Source organism: Capricornis sumatraensis, chromosome 3 (assembly GCF_032405125.1).
Source record: "Capricornis sumatraensis isolate serow.1 chromosome 3, serow.2, whole genome shotgun sequence".
Classification (NCBI taxonomy): Eukaryota; Metazoa; Chordata; class Mammalia; order Artiodactyla; family Bovidae; genus Capricornis; species Capricornis sumatraensis.
In genome coordinates this window covers 105,970,375-105,993,365 of record NC_091071.1, presented here as the reverse complement: position 1 = coordinate 105,993,365, position 22,991 = coordinate 105,970,375, and the positions used below count along the sequence as shown (strand labels likewise).

Sequence of the window (22,991 nt, the reverse complement as noted above, 5' to 3'; positions counted from 1 at the left end):
CGTGGGGCGTTGGGAAGAGCCTGTCGTAGGGCAGGGCCGGTGGAGGGCTCTAAACTCAGATACCCGAGGTGCCCATGGGCAGCTGACCAGGAGCGAGGAGAGGCCCTCCCAGGTGCTGCTGAAAGCGCCTGAGCCTCCTTCCACCAGGACACAGACCTCACCTCCCTCACAGACCCTCTCTTCTGGTTTTAAGTTTTTACTGTGGTTTGTTTAGACATGCTTCTTTTCTCCAAAGTCTGTCCTTACTAGTAGGGGAGATGCTTTTACAAATTGAATTGACCTTTTGAGATCTGGACTTTTCTGCTCACATGATTTTACTGCCCTTTCTTTTTAAACTTCTAGTGGAACATTTTCCATATATATTTAAAAAAATCGAAGTATAAGTGATTTACAGTGTTGTGCCAGTCTCTGCTGTGTGACTCATTCCTATACATATTTACATTTTTTTCATGTATTCTTAGACTTTTCTGTGTCATGTGACTAACATGCCCTTGTGTGCAGCACTTGGAGGTCCCCCTCTCCCAGATCCTGACCACATGCTGCTGGTTTAGGGTTGCTGAGAGAATGCCCTGCTTAGGCGTCTGACACTTCATCTTGACCTTCCTGCTACCATTAACCTAGGAAAGAACCTTACTTCCTGGAGTTTCTGAAATACTGGGGCAAAACTAAGGCCTGAGTTCCCCACACCACCCCTGCCATACCTTTTACTTCCCTGCTCAGGAGCCAGCAAGGGCTCCTCAGATCCTGTGGCTTCAAGAGGGAGCACCCGTGCCCAGCCTGCAGTCGCTCTGCCACGTGGCCCCGGCTGTCCCTGCTGCTGGGCCAGTGTCCCAATCGCTGCAGTACATGTTCCCCTCACTTCTACCTCTCGGCCAGTGCGCACACCCTTCCCCTGGGGTCAAAAGCCCTCTGCTTTCCCCAGTGCTGTTCATTGTCAAGGCCCAGTCAGCCGATACCCTGTCTTGTCCAGGAAGTCTCCTGGGTCGACCGAGCCTGCCCTGACCTCCTCTGAGTCTTCAATGCCTGAAGAAATTGGGGAATAGAATTCCTTGGAGTGATGAAGGTCACTGTCTTCCCAGCTGGTGTGTCAGCACCTGAGGAAGCCATACTTAGAATCCCCTCTATGTGGACCCTGCTGGGCCTGGCTTCGGCCTTGGTACACAGTAGGTGCTTCAGCATGGTTGTGTTGATGCACTGGAGCACTCACTTGCTTGTTGGAGACCAGGGTTGACAGATCAGACCTTTCGGCTCAGCAAGACTTGCCCTAACCAGGCCAGCACATGCGTGATGTAAGGGCTGGGGTGGATTACTTAATCCTCACAGCTGGGCTATAGGAGGCTCAAAGAGGGAGCTAGTGGGCCACCAGGAAGTGGGTGCCCCAGACGTCCTGCCTATTCGGAAGAATAGCAAGAGCAACTGCCTTTGTCAGAGCCGTGCCTGTCCGGCACTGAGAGCTCCACACAGACACTTGAGTTGTCTTTGCAGCACGCATGGAAGCTCAGACAGTAACTTGCCTAAGACACTCCTCTGCAACCCCAACAGCACCTGTGCCAGCCACCCAGGAGCCTCAGTGGCTGAGGGTGTGGCACCAGGACCTACCGAGACTTGTTGAGGCCTTCCGCTAAGCTCCTGTCACGGATCCGCGTCTTCATCACCTCAGGGTAATCCCCATTCTTGAATATCGGATGTGCGAACCAGCCTCCCATGAACTGCAGTGGGGGTTGGAGGGACAGTCAGCGTTGGCATTAACAGGCAGGCCCACGGGAGACAGCAGGCTCCCTGCCCTGGAGTCACTGACCTCAGGCCTCCTTCTCCCCACCCAGTCTTAAACTGTTCCCATGTTGCAGTTTAAATGCCCATGGGTCTTGTCACCGTGCTGGGAGCTCACTGTGGGCAGGGCTGTGTTCCTACCCACTGCGGCTGGAGGGATGTGAACTGAACGGAGCCCTGGGCCTGCTAGATGGTGCCTGGCTGCCCTTAGGAGGGCCGGGCCCAAGACGGGGAGAGACTCCAAGCCTCCAGGCCCTGATGCCCTCACTGACCACAGAGGAGGTCTAATGCCTAAGGACCCATCAGAACCTTCTAGGGTGGGCAGAGATGAGAGGCTCTCCTGGTTACCCAGGCAAAGGGTGATTCTTCATGGGCTTTGGACTTGCAGCCCTAAAGTGGGGAGCTTTCCTGTCTGTTTTCCCGAGTAAGGTTCAGGCCACCCTTAACCCATAGAGGGTATGCATGGCACTTGAGTGCTGTGACGCTGTGGGTCCTGAGAGGCTTGCCTCATCACATCCTCCCTGCAACTGCTGGCTGCTGCCTGGAATGTGGAGTGAGAGCAGCCTTCCATTCTCAGCCAGAGATGAGGTTTAGAACATACTCGCTCCAGTAAAAGAAGCTTCAGTTCACTGGAAGCTGAGGAATTGTGTTTCCGGGGAAGCTGAATTCACGAGGGGGTGTGCGGATCACTGTCCTGGGCTGCGGATCACAGCTCACTGACAAACTGATGATGAGACTACAGCGTGACATTTCTTCAGGTTTGTTTTTGATTTCCGAAAATGAATTATTGCTCTAATTCATCAGCTCTGTGAATCTGAAATGAGGGAATGCCTTAATTTTGGTCCAGGCTTCCCCCACCCCCCACAAGCTGGCTACCAAATGGGGACATTAAATTCTTGTTTGCACTTAATTCATTTGACCACTTTTATCAAGTTCCTTTGTGAAGGATTTGACAAACCAAGGCCATTGGTGTCCTTTCAGAAATGCCAGTCTGCATGCTCTCCTCAGGGCCAAATGTGGGGAGCAGTCTGGAAAGAGAGGTGCTTGCCTTTCTTTCCTGATCCTGAAACACGAAGAGGGCGCCTTCCAACCTCTCAGAGACAGTAGCAGGAGCCGGGGACGAGCTATGCCTGAAGAGGGCTGTTCTCTCTTTCTCCTTTCAGGGACCCGGACTGAAATAAGGCGGGCCATGTTGGCACCTGCTTACTTGTGTCTCTACTTCCTAAGAGCAACATTCCATGACTAAAAGATGCAAGTCCTTATATTAAACACATGGAATTAGAAAATTTGGGGCGCTGATGTGTTTCACAGAATTCCAATTTAAGGAAGTCTTAGGCAGAGTAAGTAAAATCAGACAGTGACGCCTAGAGGTGAAGTGTGACATTGCAGCCCAGTCCTATAGTCAAACCACAGATTGGAGAGGCTGAATTTCTATTGTAAGAGTTGTATGTATGACCGATTTTTTAAGACTTGAAAGAAAACACAACCCCAAAGAACTTTCATTCCAGCAAAGCTGTGGGGTAGTTAGGTCACGTCTATTTTAAAGACAAGAAAACTAAGATATTAAAAGGTTAGATGATTTTCCCAAGTGCACAAAATAAGGTAATAGCAAAACAAAACCTAGATCCTTAATCTTTGTTTCACAGTATAATTCTGTTTTCATTAGATCATGACAGGAGGGGGAAAGAGAAAAAGTAAAAACAACACCCAGAGGAAAATCTGACCTGAACGTATCTCCTGGCTGCCTCCACATCCTCCTGGTTGGAGGGGTCTCTAGGCTCAGCCCAGTCGCTGCTGATGGTGATGGAAATGATGCCACCTTGACGGGCACGGTACACATCATTGTACAGATGCCAGACTTCAGCATGAGCCTTTATTAGGTTGTGGCCAACAATGTAGGGGGCAGTGCCGGGCCTAAAGGAGATTCCTGGAAGTACATAGACGTCAGCGAAGAATAAATGTGGCCAGGACTTCCCTGGTGGTCCAGTGGTTGGGAGTCCACTTGCCAATGCAGGGGACATGGGTTCGATCCCCAGTCCAGGAAGATCCCATGTGCCTCAGAGCAACTAAGCCTGTGTGCCATAACTACTGAGCCCAAGAACCTAGAGCTACAAGGGAAGCCCCTGCAGTGAGAGTCCCAGGCACCACAGCTAGAGAGGAGCCCTCAGTCTGCAGCTACGGCAATGAAGACCCAGCACAAATGTGGCTAAGAGTATCACTTTCTGCCTACAGATGGCCTCTTGGTGTTTGGGAGAAAGACTGCAGATTTTTTCTTGAGGGAGAATGGAATTCAGATCCTGGCTCCACTTCTCCCTGGCTGACCATGGAACTTTGGGTGAGTAATTCAGCCTTTCTGTTTCTTCCTCTAGAAAATGAGCAATACAGACTCCTTGTGAATAGTGTGTGGTGAAGCACCCAGAAGCCCTGTGTCTGGCAAAGAGAAGGCACTCGATGTTGGGTTCTATAGCCCTCACCCACAGAGTGGCTCACGTGTCTCGGGCAGAGTACCTGGAAGAGTGTGCGCCTCAAGGGCTGGCATCCTGACTCTCTTCGGGGGCCCACTGTCAAAGAGCTGGAGCGTATAGCTGATGGAAGCAGCAGACACAGATTCCTCGAGAGCAAACGTCATGAGAGACGCAGCCTCTCGTGTTGGAGGAACAAAAAACCAAAACGTCAGCCAAGGACCAATGGCTGATGCATCTGATAATGAGTCGAAGCAGATCTCCCCATGGCTCTTCCCAGCTGGGACACATAATCCCAAGAAGTCACAGAAATGAACACAAATTTACTCTCTAAGGCTCAGAATTAGAGAAAAGGAAAATCAGAGGGTTCTCAAGGAGCAAGGACATGTCCACAGTTCCTTATTCAATAGTCTTAGGAATACAACATTGTAAGCCAGTTATACTTCTGTTTAAAAAAAAAACTCAGAATTTTATGTATTTAGGAGTTAAAAGGTTTCTGTGTCTTAGAAAAGTAATAAGTTGCATATAACATATTTACATATGACCCCGGCAGGGCTCAGGACAGCTCTCCATAATTAAAGACACGGATATATCTGCAGCAGAATTTTTTGAAGTTTCACACTGAGTGGGATGCCAACCTTATACTGGTTCACATCAGGTTATGCCCAGGTCAGCCAAATCAAATACTGGGAACTTTGGCGTTTGGGGAGTTGCAAAAAAAAAAAAACCCCAACCCACTGTGGATCTGTGCAGCCTGATGTACTGTCCTTTCCTGCATCAATTACTTCGCACCCTTGATCTCAGGGAGCTTTCTATCAGAGGCAGATCAGACGCACAGAGCAAAGAAGCCATTTGGTGGTTTGAGATGTGAGGTTCATGTTCAGCAGACGTGGTGTCAGAATGGGGCGGCAGGGGAGGCAGGAATTCTGAGGCATTGCCTTGTCAGTGGTGCTGAGAAAACCACCCTCCGATTGCTGACCAGTGGGGTCTGAGACTTTTACCTGGAGCTGCTGTCCCGTAGCCGTAGCCCTGGTTAGCAACAACATAGGGCTCGTTCAGTGTGATCCAAAACTTCACCTTGTCCCCCAGCCTCTGGAACAGCACCTCTGCATACTCCTTAAACCGCTGTACGATCGTCTCATTCTCCCAGCCCCCAACATCCTGGAGTGCCTGGGGCAGGTCCCAGTGGTAAATAGTCACCTGTGAAAATGCAAGACCAGCGCTTCCATCAACCTGCTTTTCATGGGAGCCCACCGATGCTCTATGCACCAACATAAATGTCTATTGCTAAGGATGAGGATGAATGATGAGACAAAAAAGCTTCAAAGGTTCTTTGGCGGGAAGGACAGGACAGTAGAGCTGAAGTGCAAGAAAAGTTCATACAACTGGATCAGAGAAGCCTGGGTTTGAGTCTCAGCTCTGCCACCTACCAGGCACTAAGGCCTCCATGTCCCAGAATCACTGTGGGGCCTAAATCACACAGCAGAGGACAGGAAAAGTGACTGACATCCTGCCAGCTCTTTGGCAAATGTTAGCTATGACTGTAATCAAGGATCAGAAATGCTAGAGCTTCAGAACCTCCTGGATAGAATGCTCTGAGGGTTTCAAGAGGGAGGCATTTTGCTTGTTAAGGGGCATCCCCGGGGACATCTAGTGTGTCTGGAGGTGCTTCCTGTGGAGTGGGAGCGCTTTGCTGGCCACACCCATGTGGTGGCCTTTCCTCCCCTGGGTCTTCCCTCGATGCGCCTGACACACACCCATGCCAGGGTCTCCACTGAGCTGCCGACCGTCTTCAGCTTAGACCCAGTCTTTCCCTTTCCCTGAAATGCCCTTTCCCTGCCTATGCACCCACCCAAATTCTCTTCTTTTTTTAAGACCCTCACCTCCTTGAAGGTTTCAATGGCCATATCACTTTTCTGCCTTGTCTCAATGTCCTTAAGAACTACAGGGAATTCCTTGATGGTTCAGTGGTTAGGACTCTGAGCTTTCACTGCCCAGGACGCAGATTCATTCCCTGGTTAGAGAACTAAGATCCCACAAGCCATGTGATGCAACCAAAAATAAATAAAAGTTTAAAATCTATAAATATATAAAAGCTTAAACCCTATTTGAAAAATAAGAACCACAAAATAATTTTGCCCTCAGTTGTGTTCTCTCTGAATTGTGTGTAATGGATATTAATTCCCCCTGATCTTGGGGTCCTACAGGACAGCCACTAGCCCTCCCATCTCCATCACAGCTGGCACTCACGTGAACTGTAATAAACGCTGCATGACTAACTTATTCCTGCAGTGTTAGCAGTGTGAGGAGTGCAGGTAGCGCTTTTTAAAATTAAGGACTTACTTTTATTTATTTATTTGGCTGCACTGGGTCTTAGCTGCAGCATGCAAACTCTCAGGTGTGCCATGCGGGATCTAGTTCCATGAGCAGGGATCGAACCCAGGCCCCCTGCACTGGGAGCTCGGGTCTTAGCCACTGGACCACCAGGAAAGTCACCCAGGTAGCACCTTCATTTGTAAAAGTCTCTGCTTTGTGGGGTGGGAAGAAGGAGGTTATAATTCGGAGATTATACTCCGGCTGCAGTACGTAATCACGGCAGCAGAGGACACACCAGTACCTGGAGCTAGTGCCCTCTGGCCCTTTATTATAAATAGCCCAGGAGAAAAGGAAAAGAGTTCCTAGGCTCCCAAGTAGAGCGTAAAAGATCTGGTGACGGCAAAGGAAGCCCCCACATGAGCTTTATTATTCATAAAAACTCATGGCTCAAAAGCACACGAACTTCTGCCTCAGCAGTTCTTCTCCTAGGACCACATCCTATAAACATCTATCCTAGTGTAATTATGTAACTACAGTTACACAGACAGAGGAGCCTGGTGGGCCGAAGTCCATAGGGTTGCAAAGAGTTGGACACGACTGAAGCGGCTTAGCATGCATACACACTCATTGTAGTGTTGGTTACAATGGAAGAGTGAAAACAGGGAAGAGTGTCCATTTGTAGGGAAGTGATTAGAGAAGTGAGGTACAGTTTCCACATAACTCAAAAGACAGAACAAATGGGGAAAATACATCTGGATATGGAAATACCTGTAAGAACTATTGTTAAATAAAAAGTATCAAACTATGTGTATCAATCGTACCATGAGGAAAAAGCAGACACACACACACACACATATTGCCTACTGGTCAGATACCCAAAAGGACATGAAGACTCAGCAGCCCTGGTCACCTGTAAGGAGGGGAACAGATAGCTGGGAGGGGTGGTCGGGGACAGAAGGAAAATCTTCACAGCAACTCAAAAATTAAACTTGGCAACAGCACTGTTTTTTCACAGTAGATGTGCTCCCCAGCCCAGCCGGCTCCCGCTGGTGGACTTGGCCCAGGCCTGCTCAGGGCCCCACCTCACCTGCGGCTGGATGTTGGCGGCCAGCAGCGTGTCGATGAGCCGCACGTAGTAGTTCAGGCCCGCTTCATTGACGTACTTGTTGGTCCCGTCAGGGAGGATGCGGGTCCAAGAGATGGAAAGGCGATAGTGGGTCACGCCCAGGGTCTGCAGGGCGACCAGGTCCTCGGCAATCTTGTGGTAGCTGTCGCAGGCCACGTCCCCTGTGTCGTTGTTCTCAACCTTCAGGGGTGTGTGAGAAAACGTGTCCCAGATGCTGAGTCCTTTGCCATCTGCTGTCCATGCACCTTCGATCTTAAGATGACAAGACAGGGTCAAGTCAGACACGCAGTCAGGCCCTTCCTGTCAGTGGGGGAGTCCTGAGTCAGGACGTAAGTCAGCATGACCTCCTCTGCTCCCCCGATTTCTGAACTGTGGCTTCCTGTGCACACTTTCTGAACGTCATGGGACGACCACTCTGCACTGAGCAGTTATGTGTCTGCTGACTGGCTTCCCTCCAGCAAGACTAGGCAAGACTAGACGTGGCATCTTCCGTCTTGGTGGCCCGGCTGTCAGTGCAGCAACGTCTGGTGTATGGTGGGTGCTCATTAAACGTTTCGACGAACAATCTGATGTGCCTTAACCCCAAGCACAGTCAGACAAATCCCAGTGATGCCAGACGTGCAGGCAGAGTTTCTAATCAGGACGGTATCACTGTTTCTGTGCTTCTTTTTCCTCCTTTCACCTAATCTACAGGGAAACTGACCACAAGCCACTGGGCAAAGGCCTACCCATGGGCTTAGGTAGTCCAAGACATGTAATGTCTATAAATTACTTTAAAACACTTTGACAGGTATGGTGGGAAACTCTGTGACTGGCTGCAGCTAAGGCAGTGTGGCGTTTTTAACCAAGAATGCACACCCAGGCTTGGCCTGCACGGCCCCTGTGAGAGTGGCAGGGCGTTGGAGCAGCGGGAAGGCACTAGGTGTTGTCCATCTGAGTGGAGGAGACGGCTTGGTGGTTGGGAGACTAGTTAATGCAGGGGGATAAGACAATATGTGACTATGTTGAGGATTTTCGGAGTTAGATTTCTCATCATTGGAGAAAAGAGTATGAATATGAAAAGCGGGAAGGCCAGCATTAACCTTGTGGAGTAGGATTGGACTTGGAGGTATCAAGGTGTTTTTTTTAACATACATAAAGATGTGTGTGGGTGGGTGTAGAAATAGATATATGTGCACACACACTGTGTGTGTACACATGTATTTCCTCTCTCTGTCCACTTCTAGAGGGCCTAAAAGTAATGGCCCGTGAGTACACTAAGCACCTAGATCTTGGTTTCTAGATGCCCTTATGCAATAAAAGAAACCAGGGCTCATTAGAGAAATGGCTGATTACAGGGCTGGGGCAGAAAAGACAGAAGACGCTTGTAACATCTTGGCGTACCAGAAAGAATTAGGAAAGTGCTCAAAGAATGATGGGCCACCTCAAAAGGACACAGGCTTTAGATAAAGGACCATCCACCTGGCAAAATGTGAGACGACTGAAGTATCCACATACTGATGATGAAAAAGTATAACCCACTGAACAAAATACAACTTCATGAGGCTACACTTTTGATACATATCAATATGTATTCATATGTAAATAAAGTGTAAAAAAAGCAGAAGGAAAGACAGAACTCGACCTTTCTGTTGAATGCCACCTAATAAATATAAAAGCAATGATGGACTGAGAAAAACCACCATTCACCAACTGTCACAGTAATACCTGGTTCAGGCCTGCAGCCCGTGCCCTAGAATAAGACCCTTTCCCTGGCCCTAGAATAAGTCCAGCTGGAAACCCATGGGGCCTATTCTCACCCAGGGACTATTTGTCCCCGAGGAGACACTTAGCAATGTCTGGAGACATTGCTGGTTGTTACAGCTGGGGGAGAGGTCTACTGGCATCTAGTGGGCAGAGGCCAGGTTTGCTGCTAAATATCCCGCAGTGCACAGGATGGACCACAGTGCACAGGACGGACCACAGTGCACGGGACAGACCCATGGTTCACGGGATGGACCACGGTGCACAGGACGGACCCACGGTGCACGGGACAGGCCACAGTGCACAGGATTGACCCATAGTGCACAGAACAGGCCACAGTGCATGGGATGGACCCATGGTGCACTGGACGGACCACAGTGCACAGGACGGGCCCACGGTGCACTGGACAGACCCACAGTGCACGGGACGGGCCACAGTGCACAGGATTGACCCATACTGCACAGAACAGGCCACAGTGCACAGGGCAGCCCACAGCGCACAGGATGGACCCACAGTGCATAGGACGGCCCACAGGAAAGAGTTTCTCCAGCCCCAAATGTCAGTTGGCCCAGCTAGAGAAACCTTTCTACAGAGAATTCTGTCTCCCTCAAATAAGAGTAACAGGATTCTGTCTCTGAAATCTTGGCATTTCCTCCAATGAATCTCATGTTCAGTGTTGACCAGAGCTCCAAAGAGGACCAAGAACTATGGTTTCTTCCAGGCCGTGGAACAAGACATATGAATAGTTTCTATGTTTGTGTGCTTAGCTAATGTACGTCTGCATACCGCAAAACTTGGTCTGAGATGTCACTATATCACGGTAGTCTGGTCATCTGGCGGGGCTACCCTCACCTTTCTTGGAAACAGTTTCAGCAGCTGTGATCACCTAGGAAAAAACTCAAGGGCTGAGCAACCCAGAGTCAGGTCAGCTCAGAACCCACCCAGGTTCCACACTGAGAATACAGAGTCCCCACTCCTGGATCAAAGCAAATGAAAGGAGGCAGGAGGTGTAAAGCAGAGTCGCACCCTTAACTGCCTGGGCAAGTCACACTTCACTTCGTAGCTTTCATTTCTCTGAGGAAAAGTGAACCCTCATATTTTCTATATTAGTGAGCTTCATTTAGCGTGAATGAGGTAACGGTATGAGGTTATTAGGACGTCAGAAAAAGGCCCAGGTCCGCATGATAGTCATTTTGATCAAACTGTCTGCTTGGAAGATACTAGGTAAGAAAAAAAGGCATCCAGCTCAGAATCTTCATATTTGCACATCTTTGCCTAAGGGTTTCTGCCTGGTTCCACCTGCTCCATCTGGCCTGCTAACACCTATCTCAGCTTGGCCCTTCTAACTGTACTTGTCCATCTGAATTTGGGGGTGTGAAGAAGCCAGACTGTCTGGGAAGAGGGCCTCCCAGACGCCCCTCCATCCCCACCCTGCGGTGCCTGTACCTCCTACCCACAGGTCTGTGAAAATCCACTGCTCCTGCCTGCCCTCTGCAGCCCTGACAGAGCCTGGCACATAGTAGGTTTCCTGTAGATGGTTAACTCCTCACCTGATATGCGGCGGTAGCTGCACTCCAGATGAAGTCCTTGGGGAACTGTCCGTATAGGAACTCATCCTCCTTGGAGAGCGGCATGCCATTGTTGGTGATGACCTCTGTGTAGTACCTGGCTGAGGCTCTTGCTGTGCGAGACCTGTTCACGTCATTGAAATCAACATGGTACAGTCCAAACTTGACCGTGTAGCCATTCAGCCACTCAAAGTTGTCCATCAGGGACCAGGCAGCATATCCTTGAAGGTTGACACCATCAAGTCTGTAGGCTGCGGACATTGCACAGAGGGCAGAGGACAGCTTTACACCAGGAAGGTCAGGGCCCAAGAAGCACAGCCACGCACTGGCTCCTCACTTCAGGCGGTCTTCAACCATCGACTTGTACACACAAGCAATGTGTGCCGTGATAGATCATCGTTTTGTTAATACTGATAACCCCGTAACAAGTATTAATGGCTGATCTTTGCAAAATCAAATTCTTTTGTTGGAGTAAAGGGGCATATCTGAAATTCAGAAGTCTTAGCCCACTTTAGAGGTTATTCCTCTAGGGTACACGGAACCTGAAAGTTAGTGCTAGTCACTCAGTCGTGTCTGACTCTTGGTGACCCCATGAACTGTAGGCCACCAGGCTCCTCTGTCCGTGGAATTATCCAGGCAATACTGGATTGGATTGCCATTCCCTTCTCCAGGGGATCTTTGTGACCCAGGGATAGAACCTGGGGCTCCTGCATTGCAGGCAGATTCTTCCCATCTGAGCCACCAGAGAAGCCTGACAAATGGAATCTACCAGAATATAATAAGTTCCTTGTCAGCATAAAGTTGTTTGTTTTGTTCCCTGCTGTGTCCCCAGCGCTTAGAATAGTACTTGTCACACAGTAGTTGGTCAATAATGAAAATACTCTTGTGGGATTCTGTGTGCACATTTGGGGCGATGATCATTGCTTTTTTTTTTCAGATTCCAAAGGGATATGTAACCTCAGACAGGGAAAGAGTTAGAGGATCAAGGCATAAGCGAGAGACCTGTTGATGGTTTGCACTCCATTCTGCCAAGGCTCCTGACATACGGATGTCGGGAGGCTCTGTAAGGGGAACACGAACCCTCACGTACCTTTCAAAGCTTCGTTGATATAGGTTTTGTGGTAAAATATCCTGTCGGTGTCTTCCAGTTCGGGGTCTGTCAGCCCCACTCCGTTCTCAGTGATGTAAACGGGGATGTCCCCATACTCTTCCTTGATCCAGTTGAGCAGCCTCCGCGTCCCCCAGGCGGCAGCCCTGTTCATGGCTGTGGCAGGCCAGGAAGTGTCCTCCCACTCCAGCAGCTCCTGGTCACTTGTGTAGGAGGGTGGGTTTAACCTGGGTGTCGTGTGTTGCACAATCCTGGAGGAGTAAGTGTTGAGGCAGAACACATCGGCGGTAGCTGCGATGTACCGCTTCTCCTCCTCCGTGAAGCTGGGCAGGCGGGAGGTGGCCAAGTGCTGCAGTTCACTCCTGTTCCCCACCTTCCACTTCATGGCATCGGGGTAGTCTCCGTTTCGGAAGATGGGGTGGGCAAACCAACCCAAGGAGAACTGCAGCATCCGGTCAGCTGCCTCCACGTCCCTGGGGACCAGCGACTGGGGCTCTGCCCAGTGGGAACTGAGGCTCAAGGAGATGACCCCCTTCTGCTCTTGCCTGTACTTCTCGTCGTACGTGTGATAGACTCTGGCATGAGCTTTGATGATTGTATGGCCAATCCTGTAAGGTCCCGAGCCTGGGTCATTCACATTTGGGGGAAATTCCCCTGAGCCATACCCCAACCAGGCCTGGTACGTGGGCTCATTAAAAGTCATCCAGAACTTGACTCTGTCACCAAAGGTCTGGAAGCAGAAGTCTGCGTAGCTGTTGAACAAGTCAATCAGGGAAGGATTCTCCCAGCCTCCAATGTCCTGCAGGGCCTGGGGCAGGTCCCAGTGGAACAGGGTCACCATGGGAGAGATGTTGTTTTCCACCAAGCCATTGATCAGCTTGTTGTAATAATCAACACCATGTGTGTTGACAGAAGTGTTTCTCCCAGTTGGGAAAATCCGAGACCAGGAGATGGAGAAGCGATAAGCCTTCACCTTCAAAGCTCGGAGCATGTTCAGATCGGCATCCAGGTGGTTATAGCTGTCACAGGCCACGTCTCCAGTGGCGTTGTCTTTCACGTTGCTCCCTGGTGTGTGGGTAAAGTTGTCCCAGATGCTGGGGCCTTTGCCGTCAGCATCCCAAGCTCCTTCAATCTGATAGGCTGATGAGGACACGCCCCACAGAAAGTCATCGCGGAATGTGCTGTGGTAGAACAGATCTCTCTCAAACTTGGGTTGGCTGGAGAACTTCTCCCAGACCACTTTTGCCTTGGAGGGCACCTCGGATGGAAAAGTGAAGGCTCTGATTTTCCGGGAGACGTTTGCTATACCGGGTGATGACTGTCTTTTTACTACCTTGTTGAGGAAACCGTTTTTTTCAATCATGCTGGTGAAAAAATAGGCAGATTTCCTGGCAGTCCTTGGCCTGCTGCTGTCATCGAAGTTGACGTGGTACAGCCCAAACCTCTGGCTATACCCAGAAGGGCCTTCAAAGCCATCAATGAAGGAACGAGCGATGTAAGACTGAACAGCCACCGAGTCTTCTTTGATAGCTGTGGAGAAAAACAAAATTGGGACTGCTTTAAAGTCTCTGTTACTGATTGTTCTAAAGTCTCTGCTATTATTTTTTAAATAGAGGTGTTTATTTGGGGTTTCTTAGCACTGCAGCCATGCTCCTTGGAAGAAAAGCTATGACCAAACTAGACAGAATATTAAAAAGCAGAGACATTACTTTGCCAACAAGGGTCCATCTAGTCAAAGCCATGGTTTTTCCAGTAGTCATGTATGGATGTGAGAGTTGGACTATAAAGAAAGTCGAGCACCAAAGAATTGATGTTTTTGAACTGGGGTGTTGGAGAAAACTCTTGAGAGTCCCTTGGACTGCAAGGAGATCAAATCAGTCAATCCTAAAGGAAATCAGTCCTGAATATTCATTGGAAGGGCTGATGCTGAAGCTGAAACTCCAATACTTTGGCCACCTGATGTGAAGAACTGACTCGTTGGAAAAGACCCTGACGCTGGGAAAGATTGAAGGCAGGAGGAGAAGGGGACGACAGAAGATGAGATAGCCGGATGGCATCACCAGCTCGATGGACATGAGTTTGAGCAAGCTCCAGGAGTTGGTGATGGACAGAGAAGCCTGGAGTGCTGCAGTCCATGTGGTCACAAAGGACACAACTGAGTGACTGGACTGAACTGAGCACTGCAGCCCAGAAGACACCGATTTAGGAAGCACTTGAATTGTGTTCTGCTATAAAATAGGGGAGGCTTGTAAAGGCAAAGCCTGTAAGGTTATATACATTGTTTATCTAGAATTAGGATTGGAGGGGACTTCCCTGGTGATCCAGTGGTTAAGACTCCATGCTCCCAATTCAAGGGGCATGAGCTCAATCCCTGGTCAGAGATCTAAGGTCCTGCAAGCCACATGCTGACAACAACAACAACAGATGATGAGGCTTGATGAATGGTTAGGACTCAGATGGGCAGAGCATAGAAGGAGCATTGTAGGGACTAGGAATATAAAAGCAAAGACTTAAGGCCTTTAGGGAAAGAGTCAGGAGGCTGATATGAAGAGCTGACTATTACTACAAACACTACTTTCTGGCTTCCTTTCCATGGGAGACCGTTTTTTGTCCCATAAAACAAAACTCTGAAGACTTGATGAAGTACCACCCATGCTCAATCACCGGCATATCCATGTTCTTACCCTTGAGCACCTCATTGATATACTGGTTGAAGTAGTCGACTCTCAGGGAATCATCGATGAGGTCTTCACTCTCCCCTATGGGCATGCCGTTCCCAGCTAGGTAGATTGGAACTTTGCCTTTTGTATATTCCAAGGATACAAACTTCAACAGCCTCCTTATGCCCCAGGGCACCACGCGAATCCAAGAGGATGCGGTCTGGGGCCACGTGGGGTCTACATGCTGGGAGAATCCTCCGATGGTATCATAGCTGGGGATGCAGGTATCTCCTTGGGCCGTGCTGACGAGGCGGGAAGTGTAATGGGACAGACCCAGAAAATCAGCAGAGCCTTTCAAGAGCTGTTTCTCTGCCTCGGTGAACTCAGGGAGCTGGGCCACAGGACTGGGGCACTGCTTGTTCATCTGTTGGATCTGGGCCCTCAGGGCAGCCGGGTAGTCCCCATCCACAAAGATGGGGTGTGCGAACCAGCCCAGCATGAAGTGCAGGAAGCGTTCGGCGGCTCTCAGGTCCTCGGGCCTCTCTGGGGACAGGGGTTCTGCCCAGTCCGAGTTCAGCACGATGCCCACATGCCCCTGCTGCTGTGGGCGGTGGTGGCTGTTGTAGTGGTGCCAAGCCTTGGCATGCGCCTTGAGGACCATGTGAGCCACCTTGTGAGGAAGAAAGAAGGAAATACAGGACTTAGTGAGAGCTGCACCACCCACAAGTCAGCAACAAGTCAATGAGAACGATGGTAGCAAGGTAACACCGAGGTGAACGATGGTAGCAAGTTAATAAAAGCAGTAAGACTGATGACGTCAGCCTCAACATATCAACACTGATGTCAACAATGTCATCAAGCCATCGACAAGTTAATACCTAAGTCACATTGGCAACAAGTCAACAAAACGGCACATCAACAGCACCAAAAAGAAGTTAAGACTGATGCTAACAGTGTAAAGGAGGCTAGAACATGGACACTGCTGACAACACCACCAGTGCCAGCGACATCAGCAACATGGATGAGAGCCTCACAAGTCACCAGCAACAATGTCCACAAGTGCCAGCAACCAGTCAACACCACCGTCAGGTCATCAGCAATAGCACCACAACCACATTAACAATAACAAGGGTTAATGGCTTCTCCCGCGTGACCCTCACTTATCTGACAGGTACAAATACTATTTCTACAATACAGGTGAGGGACGCAGACCCCGGGAAGGTGAGGGACGCAGACCCCGGGAAGGTGAGGAACGCAGACCCCGGGAAGGTGAGGAACGCAGACCCAGAGAAGGTGCGGAACGCAGATCCCGAGAAGGTGAGGAACGCAGACCCCGGGAAGGTGAGGGACGCAGACCCCGGGAAGGTGAGGGACGCAGATCCAAAGGTGAGGAACGCAGACCCCGGGAAGGTGAGGGACGCAGACCCCGGGAAGGTGAGGGACGCAGACCCCGGGAAGGTGAGGGACGCAGACCCCGGGAAGGTGAGGGACGCAGACCCCGGGAAGGTGAGGGACGCAGACCCCGGGAAGGTGAGGAACGCAGACCCCGGGAAGGTGAGGGACGCAGACCCCGAGAAGGGGTAAATGCCGGCCGAGCAACCTCAGGCTTGTACTGTCACTCATGGTGCTATGCTGCCTCTGTGCTCAGAAAGTGCTTATGGACTAGCTAGCCAGCAACTAATTGGAAGGCGGGAATCATTTTAGTTAACACAAAGGAGGGGAAAATTCTTTCTAATTAATTATCTCTTTTCTACTTAATGAAATCTAGGAAGAGAAACCACCACCAGGATCTGTTTGTAGACTCAACTCATGGTCTCACAAAAGTCAGCATCGTTCCTTGGTGCAGCGCCGTGAGAAACTGGGCAAGGGTGGGGTGTGTGGAGCATAACAAGTCTACATTTAAATCGACTCTGTCACATGCTCAGTAAACTCAAACCATCTTCCCTCTCGACTTCAGCTTTATCTGCAGGAAGTGGGCCATTCTGGATCCTCCCTGAAGGACTCAGCGCAGCTGTGTGAGCAGAGCATAGAACAGAGACTGGGGGTGCGGGAAGGGCTTTGTTACCACTGAGCTCCTCTTCCTTTTCGTCATGTGAAGAGGATGACACCTGTGTTTGAAGAATGTTATACCAAAACATTGCTCTATGGAGAGGAGCTCCTGACTGCTTCTAGTGTACCAAATATTAGTTCTTAACTGGGCCCTGACCTCCAGCAGCAAACTGTGCTCCTTTCTTAAAAGCAGGAATGCTTCCCTGCTAAGCTTGCTGGTGTCAGGGCAAAACATGGAAACAACCGAAACGTCCACTGACAGAGGAATGAATGGACAGTGGCACACAGGTGCACACGGGGAGACGACTCAGCCGCGAAAAAGAGTGAGATGACGCCATCTGCGGCAGCACAGACGCAACCAAAGTTATCCTACTGAGTGAAATACATCAGAAGGAGAAAGGCAAGCACCATATGATGTTACACGTGGAATCCACATATGGCAGAAATGAACCTATCTACAAAACAGAAACAGACTCACAGACGCAGAGAACTGACTTGTGGTTGCCAAGGGGGGAACGGGGAGGGAGAGGGATGGAGTTTGGGGCTGGTAGCTGCAAACTGTTATATATGGGATAGATAAACACCCATATATAATAGTATATATAGTATATACTATACTCCTGTAGAGTACAGGGAATTATATGCAATCTCCTGGGGTAAATCATAATGAAAAAGAATATTTAAAAAGGTATATACATATATAACTGAGCTGCTTTGATATACAGCAGAGATTGGCACAACACTGTAAATGAACTATACTTCAATAAAAACAACAACAACAACAAACAAAGGTACTCAGCCGAGGGTACACCGTGACTACACTCTGAATGCAAGGAAGCTGTGATTGGAATGAAATACTGGTAAGATTATGAGAGAGATCTTTTCTTTGAAATTTTTCCATACTGGTATCATAATGTTTTATAAATAAAAGGAAGAATTGAGAGAGAAGAGTGAGGTGGACTTTTTTCATCAAAGTCTCTATAGGAAAATCTCAGGAGACATAGCTGTAGGGATAAGAAGCCTAAGGAGAAAAGGTCGGGATGAGCTTCACAATAAAAACACAGAAAGGTCCAAACCTTCCCCTTTCAGTAGTGCGCTCTTTCTCCGTGGGTGTGGTGAACAAGTGTGCTGAGTGAGAACCAGCAAGTGGGCTGAACAAGAGCAGGATGGAAGCCTTGACTCCAGCGCTATGTGCTGGCATTATATTGAGTTGCTTACTCACAGAGCTCACTCTGTGCATATTTTGAATTGCTGTCTAATTTTCTAATGTGTGTTAGTATCATTTTCCCCCCAAAGGTTTTAAAGTCTTGATGACACTCATCTAGCATGGGGCACAGTGAACACTCCTGTCTCAGAACAGTGTGTGTGTTGGTCACTCAGTCATGTCCTGCTCTTTCTGACCCCACAGACTGTAGACCACCAGGCTCCTCTGTCCGTGGAATTCTCCAGGCAAGAGCACTGGAGTGGGTTGCCATGCCCTATTCCAGGTGATCTTCCCAACCCAGGGATTGAACTCGTGTCTCCCTTATTGCAGGCAGATTCTTTACCATATAAGCCCACCAGGAAGCCCATTTCAGAACAGAACCCGAAGTGTGGCAGGGGAAAGCCAGACTAACGTGCTTATCCTGAAGAATGTTGCCAGTGAAGCTGGTTGATTTTCTGGGAGATTTTTTTTTTTAAAGGAAGACGATGCTTGGGACCCATATGAAGAATTTTAAATTTTGTCTCCAGGGACTTCCCTGGTTAAGACTCTGGACCTCTACTGCAGGGGCGTCGGTTCAATCCCTGATTGGGGAGCTAAGATCCCACATGCCACGTGTGGCCAAAAAAAGAAAAAAATATTTTGGTTTCAGGATATACATCCCCTTCTTGTTGAAGTGATACTCCGATTGCCCCCTGGAAAGATCACCTTCCTCCGTCCCCGCCTCCCCATCTCTCAGCCAGTATTGAGGGGTAGAGCTGGGATCTGCACTGAGCTTCACAGTCCCCTAGCCTAGACCCAGTGACTGGTTCAGGGATGAGCATGTGACCCACACAGACACCATGAGCACAGGAGACCTTTGCCAGAACAGTGATAAGCAATCTTTCCTGTTTTCCACTGATGTTGAAATATGGGAGAAGGATTGCAGCCGTCTGGCTACTGGGAAGCCCAAGAATAAAGCCCATGAGGGGAACAAGAGAAAAGGAAAAACTGAGTCGGTAATGTCATCGGTGGTCCAAACACTCTGCTCTCATCAGCTAAAACTAGGACTTCCCAGTTTCCTGAACTCAGAAATTCCCTCCTTGCTTTAAAGTCAGTTTAGGTTGGGTTTTCTGTCACTTGCAGTTAAGTCCTGGCTGACATGGAACACTTGCTTTGGAGTCAAGTAGATTTGGGCTCAAAAGGTTGGCTTCACACTGCTAACCCACTAGCAATGTCATCACAACCAAACTGCTTCTCCTCCTGAACCCCAATTCCCTCATCCATCGGAGCCATTCTGAGGATGCAGTAACAAGTTTTAAAGTGCCAGAACAGCGTTTGGCACTTTTAACAATTTTAACAGTTCCTTCCCTCCCTCCAATTTCCTCTAAAGAAGAAAAAGGAAAGACTTGCTGATGGGAAGGTGAAAGGGTGTTTTTCCGACCAAATGCCCTTCCTCTTCCAACAAGTAGGCACTGCAAGGATGGGAAGTACCTTAAAAGAGGCCACCCCTGGGTCGGAGATGCCTGGTGCATGCTGGCCGGTGCCGTAGCCCGCGTAGCTCATCACCCACGGCTCGTGGAAGGTCACCCATAGCTTCACACGGTCCCCAAACGTGGAGAAGCAGAAGGCCGCGTAGTCCAGGAAGGCGTCCACCACATCCTCGCTCTGCCACCCGCCACGATCCTGCAGGGCCTGGGGCAGGTCCCAGTGGAACAGTGTGGCCATGGGCTCGATGTGCGAGTCCAGCAGGCTGTCAATCAGTTTGTTGTAGTAGGCAACGCCCCGGGGGTTGGGGTTATGCCCCTGCCCAGTGGGGAAGATGCGGGACCAGGAGATGGAGAACTTGTAGACCTGGGCCTGGAGGCCACGGAGCAGGGCGACGTCAGTGTCTACCTTGTGGTAGCTGTCGCTGGCCACCTCTGGCATGCCTTGGCCCCTGGCGGTGTTCTGATGCCCAACTCTGTCCCAGATGCTCGGCGCTCTTCCATCCTCGGCCCAGCCTCCTTCCACATTAAAAGCTCCCGTGGAGACACCCCAGAGGAAGCCTTCAGGAAAAACATCCTGCAGGAAAGCATCCCTTTCTGCCTTGGACTGGTTGGCAAACGCTTCCCAGACTCTCTGATAGGCTGAGCGGGGCGGCCAGGCGTATGCTGCTGTGTCTGGGCCCAGCTGCAGGGCAGTCTGGAGGGTCAGGCTGTCACTCAGAGAACAAGACCAGCTGAGGGAGTGAAGTGACATAAAGGGACACAATAAGTAACGACTCTAACTTATAGGTGACCTGAGACTGATGAATGGTGACGATGTATTTAGTTAGTAAAGATTCCAATAACACTGACGCCAGGAAGTGGGCAGGAAGTGACTGAGAGATGGGAACTTATTATTATTACCCCTTCTTAGGCAAGTTAGGATGAGACGGTTGGATGGCATCACCGACTCAATGGGCATGAGTTTGAGTAAACTCTGGGAGTTGGTGATGGACAGGGAGGCCTGGCGTGCTTCAGTCCGTGGGGTCACGAAGAGTTGGACACAACTGAGCAACTGAACTGAACTGAACTTAGGCAAGTTATCGCTGCTCCTGCATGACTGAAAATACTGTGCTAATGCTACTATTCTCTGTATTAGAACACCCTTGAATACCGTCTTCAGTGCTGATGAAATTTTTCTTCTTATAATGTATATTTATAAAACACAACTAAAGATAATGACTTCAGTTATTGAGTCTTTTGATTCTATATTGGCTACTGTGATAAAAAATATATGTACATTAATTACCTCATTTAAATTTCAAAAGAAGTGTATGAGATAGGCACTACATTATTTATCTTCTTCCTACAGAGAAGGAAACTGAGACATAAAGAAGTGAGTAATTTCTGGGCATCGGGGGCCAGCAGCTATTTACCAGCTGGTACAGAAATATTTCAGTAATTGAACTACCAGTACAGCTCTACTGATGTGTACCACTGAAATATCAACCCCAGCTACAACCTCCTTTCTTCTTCATGTTGCATGGGTTATGGTCATAATGGCAGGAGCTCACGCATCCAACCAGCACCATGAGGTAGAAGTTTTGATAAGGGTGACAAAGCAACAAGAGAGGAGCCTGGATTTCTGATGATTTTACCCACTCTAGACTGTCTGTCTCTGGGCTTCATTTATGTCAATAAGCTTTTATCTCTTTTTAAAATGAGAACTCCTTGATTATACAGCTTGCAAATGATAGAGCTCAGAGTTTGTGCTTTTAACCACATATCACTATGTATATGTGTAGATGTGTGGACATTATATGCATATTTGTGTTATGTTTTATGAACATAAATATTTATTCAGAAATAAATATATCTGGAATAAACATAGCTGAAATAAAACATAACATAGAAATGCTATTTGGGGGGCTTCCCTGGTGGCTCGGTGGTAAAGAATCCACCTGCTAATGCAGAAGACATGAGTTTGATCCCTGGTTCAGGGAGATCCCACATGCCTTAGCAACTAGGCCTGTGCACCACAGCTACTGAGTCTGTACCCTAGAGCCTGGGAGCCGCAACTACTGAGCGCTTGTGCAGCACCTACTGAAGCCTGAGCACCCTAGAGCTCATGTTCTGCAACAAGAGAAGCCTGCACAATGAGAAGCCTGCACACTGCAATGAAAAGTAGCACCCCCTTGCTCCTGCTCTCTTCAACTAGAGAAAAGCCAGGCAGCAATGAAAACCCAGCTGAGTTAAAAACAAATAAAATTATTTTTAAATAGCTATTTTCATACACAACAAAGTCTGATATATTCTGTTTAATTCTAGTCTATTTTCCTTCTCTCTCCCTCCTCTCTCCCTCCCTCCCTCCTTGAGTCCTGTCCTGTGGGCTGGAGAGCAGTGCCTGAGAGCATGCAGCAGTCTCGCCAGCAGAGGGCAGCCTTGAGGAAGTGTTGGTAGAGGTGGGTGTGTTCAGCCTGGAGAAGAGAACACACTTGGGGAGAGGCAATGAAGGACAAGAGCAGCTCCCTGTCCTAGGGCTCTCGTGTGGAGAGGGGCTGGCATTTTACAAGGCTGGCCCAGAGCACAGAACTGGTACAGGGACCCTGCAGAAAGATCTCTCTCCCATGGAGTGGGGCCTGAGCCTTACAAATTTGTGTGTGTTAAATCCCTTCAGTCATGTCCAACTCTGTGCGACCCTATGGACTGTAGCCCACTAGGCTCCTCTGTCCATGGGGTTCACCAGGCAAGAATACTGGAGTGGGTTGCCATGCCCTTCTCCAGGGTTCAAACTTAAGCTCCTTCTGTTTTATGAAGCATCAACTCTGCATTTGGTAGAAAAGTGGTGATGGGAAATGATGGCCTATAGGTGTGGATTATCCATAACAGATGCAAGAGTCTGGAGCACACCAGGGACACGGAGGGGTGCCCACTCAGCTGTTCCGACCCAACCCTTCTGATCATGATTGTCCTTCTGGCTTGGGTGAAAAGAGGTTTTCAAGAAATAGACTCCACCTGGATAAAACAAAACTTGCCATACAGGCCTTGGAGCCTGGGTTTGCCCCACTTGGGTAGAGATTTAGCTCAAGAAGTCCATATGCTCAGCCTTCCAGGTGTCCCTCACCTTCTACTCTAACCCTTCAGAGCATCCCAGGTAATGCTCTCATCCTCTCCTCCGGGGAGGAGCGCTGTATCTCCTGCCACTCTCTCTGCTAAAGTCACCGGTGGGCCTCTCTGTCTCATTTCTGAGCCTAAACACTCCAATGAGAAAACGATGTCTGTCCTCCCAGGACCCCCTTCCACCTGCCCCACACCTGCAGGTTCTCCATAAACATTCACCCACTTTCATGTTAGCCACACTGGACCTTTTCCTCAGGAGAAGCAGCGAGAGATCAAGGTGTTAAAAAGAGAACCCTGGAACTGATGTCTCATGTTATCTTTTGGTTTTATAATCACTGCTTTCTCAGACTGCCCCTTTTATTATGACCTCTTCAGTTTTATTTTCCAAAAAACACAGCCCAGCACTCCTCAGCTGATTCCAAG

The 22,991-nt window shown here is 49.2% G+C and overlaps 1 protein-coding gene across 1 annotated transcript in view; it reads right to left on the bottom strand.

The window, feature by feature from the left end:
* Positions 1-22,991, bottom strand: part of LCT (lactase) — a 48,103-nt gene that overhangs the window by 5,211 nt on the left and 19,901 nt on the right. Inside the window, exons 6-13 of the mRNA XM_068969467.1 lie at positions 19,477-20,203; positions 14,778-15,423; positions 12,076-13,623; positions 10,968-11,236; positions 7,636-7,926; positions 5,234-5,432; positions 3,495-3,697; positions 1,600-1,709 (exon numbers count right to left, since the gene is read on the bottom strand). Of these exons, the coding sequence (XP_068825568.1) occupies positions 1,600-1,709; positions 3,495-3,697; positions 5,234-5,432; positions 7,636-7,926; positions 10,968-11,236; positions 12,076-13,623; positions 14,778-15,423; positions 19,477-20,203 (3,993 nt within the window). The remainder of the gene's footprint in view (positions 1-1,599; positions 1,710-3,494; positions 3,698-5,233; positions 5,433-7,635; positions 7,927-10,967; positions 11,237-12,075; positions 13,624-14,777; positions 15,424-19,476; positions 20,204-22,991) is intronic.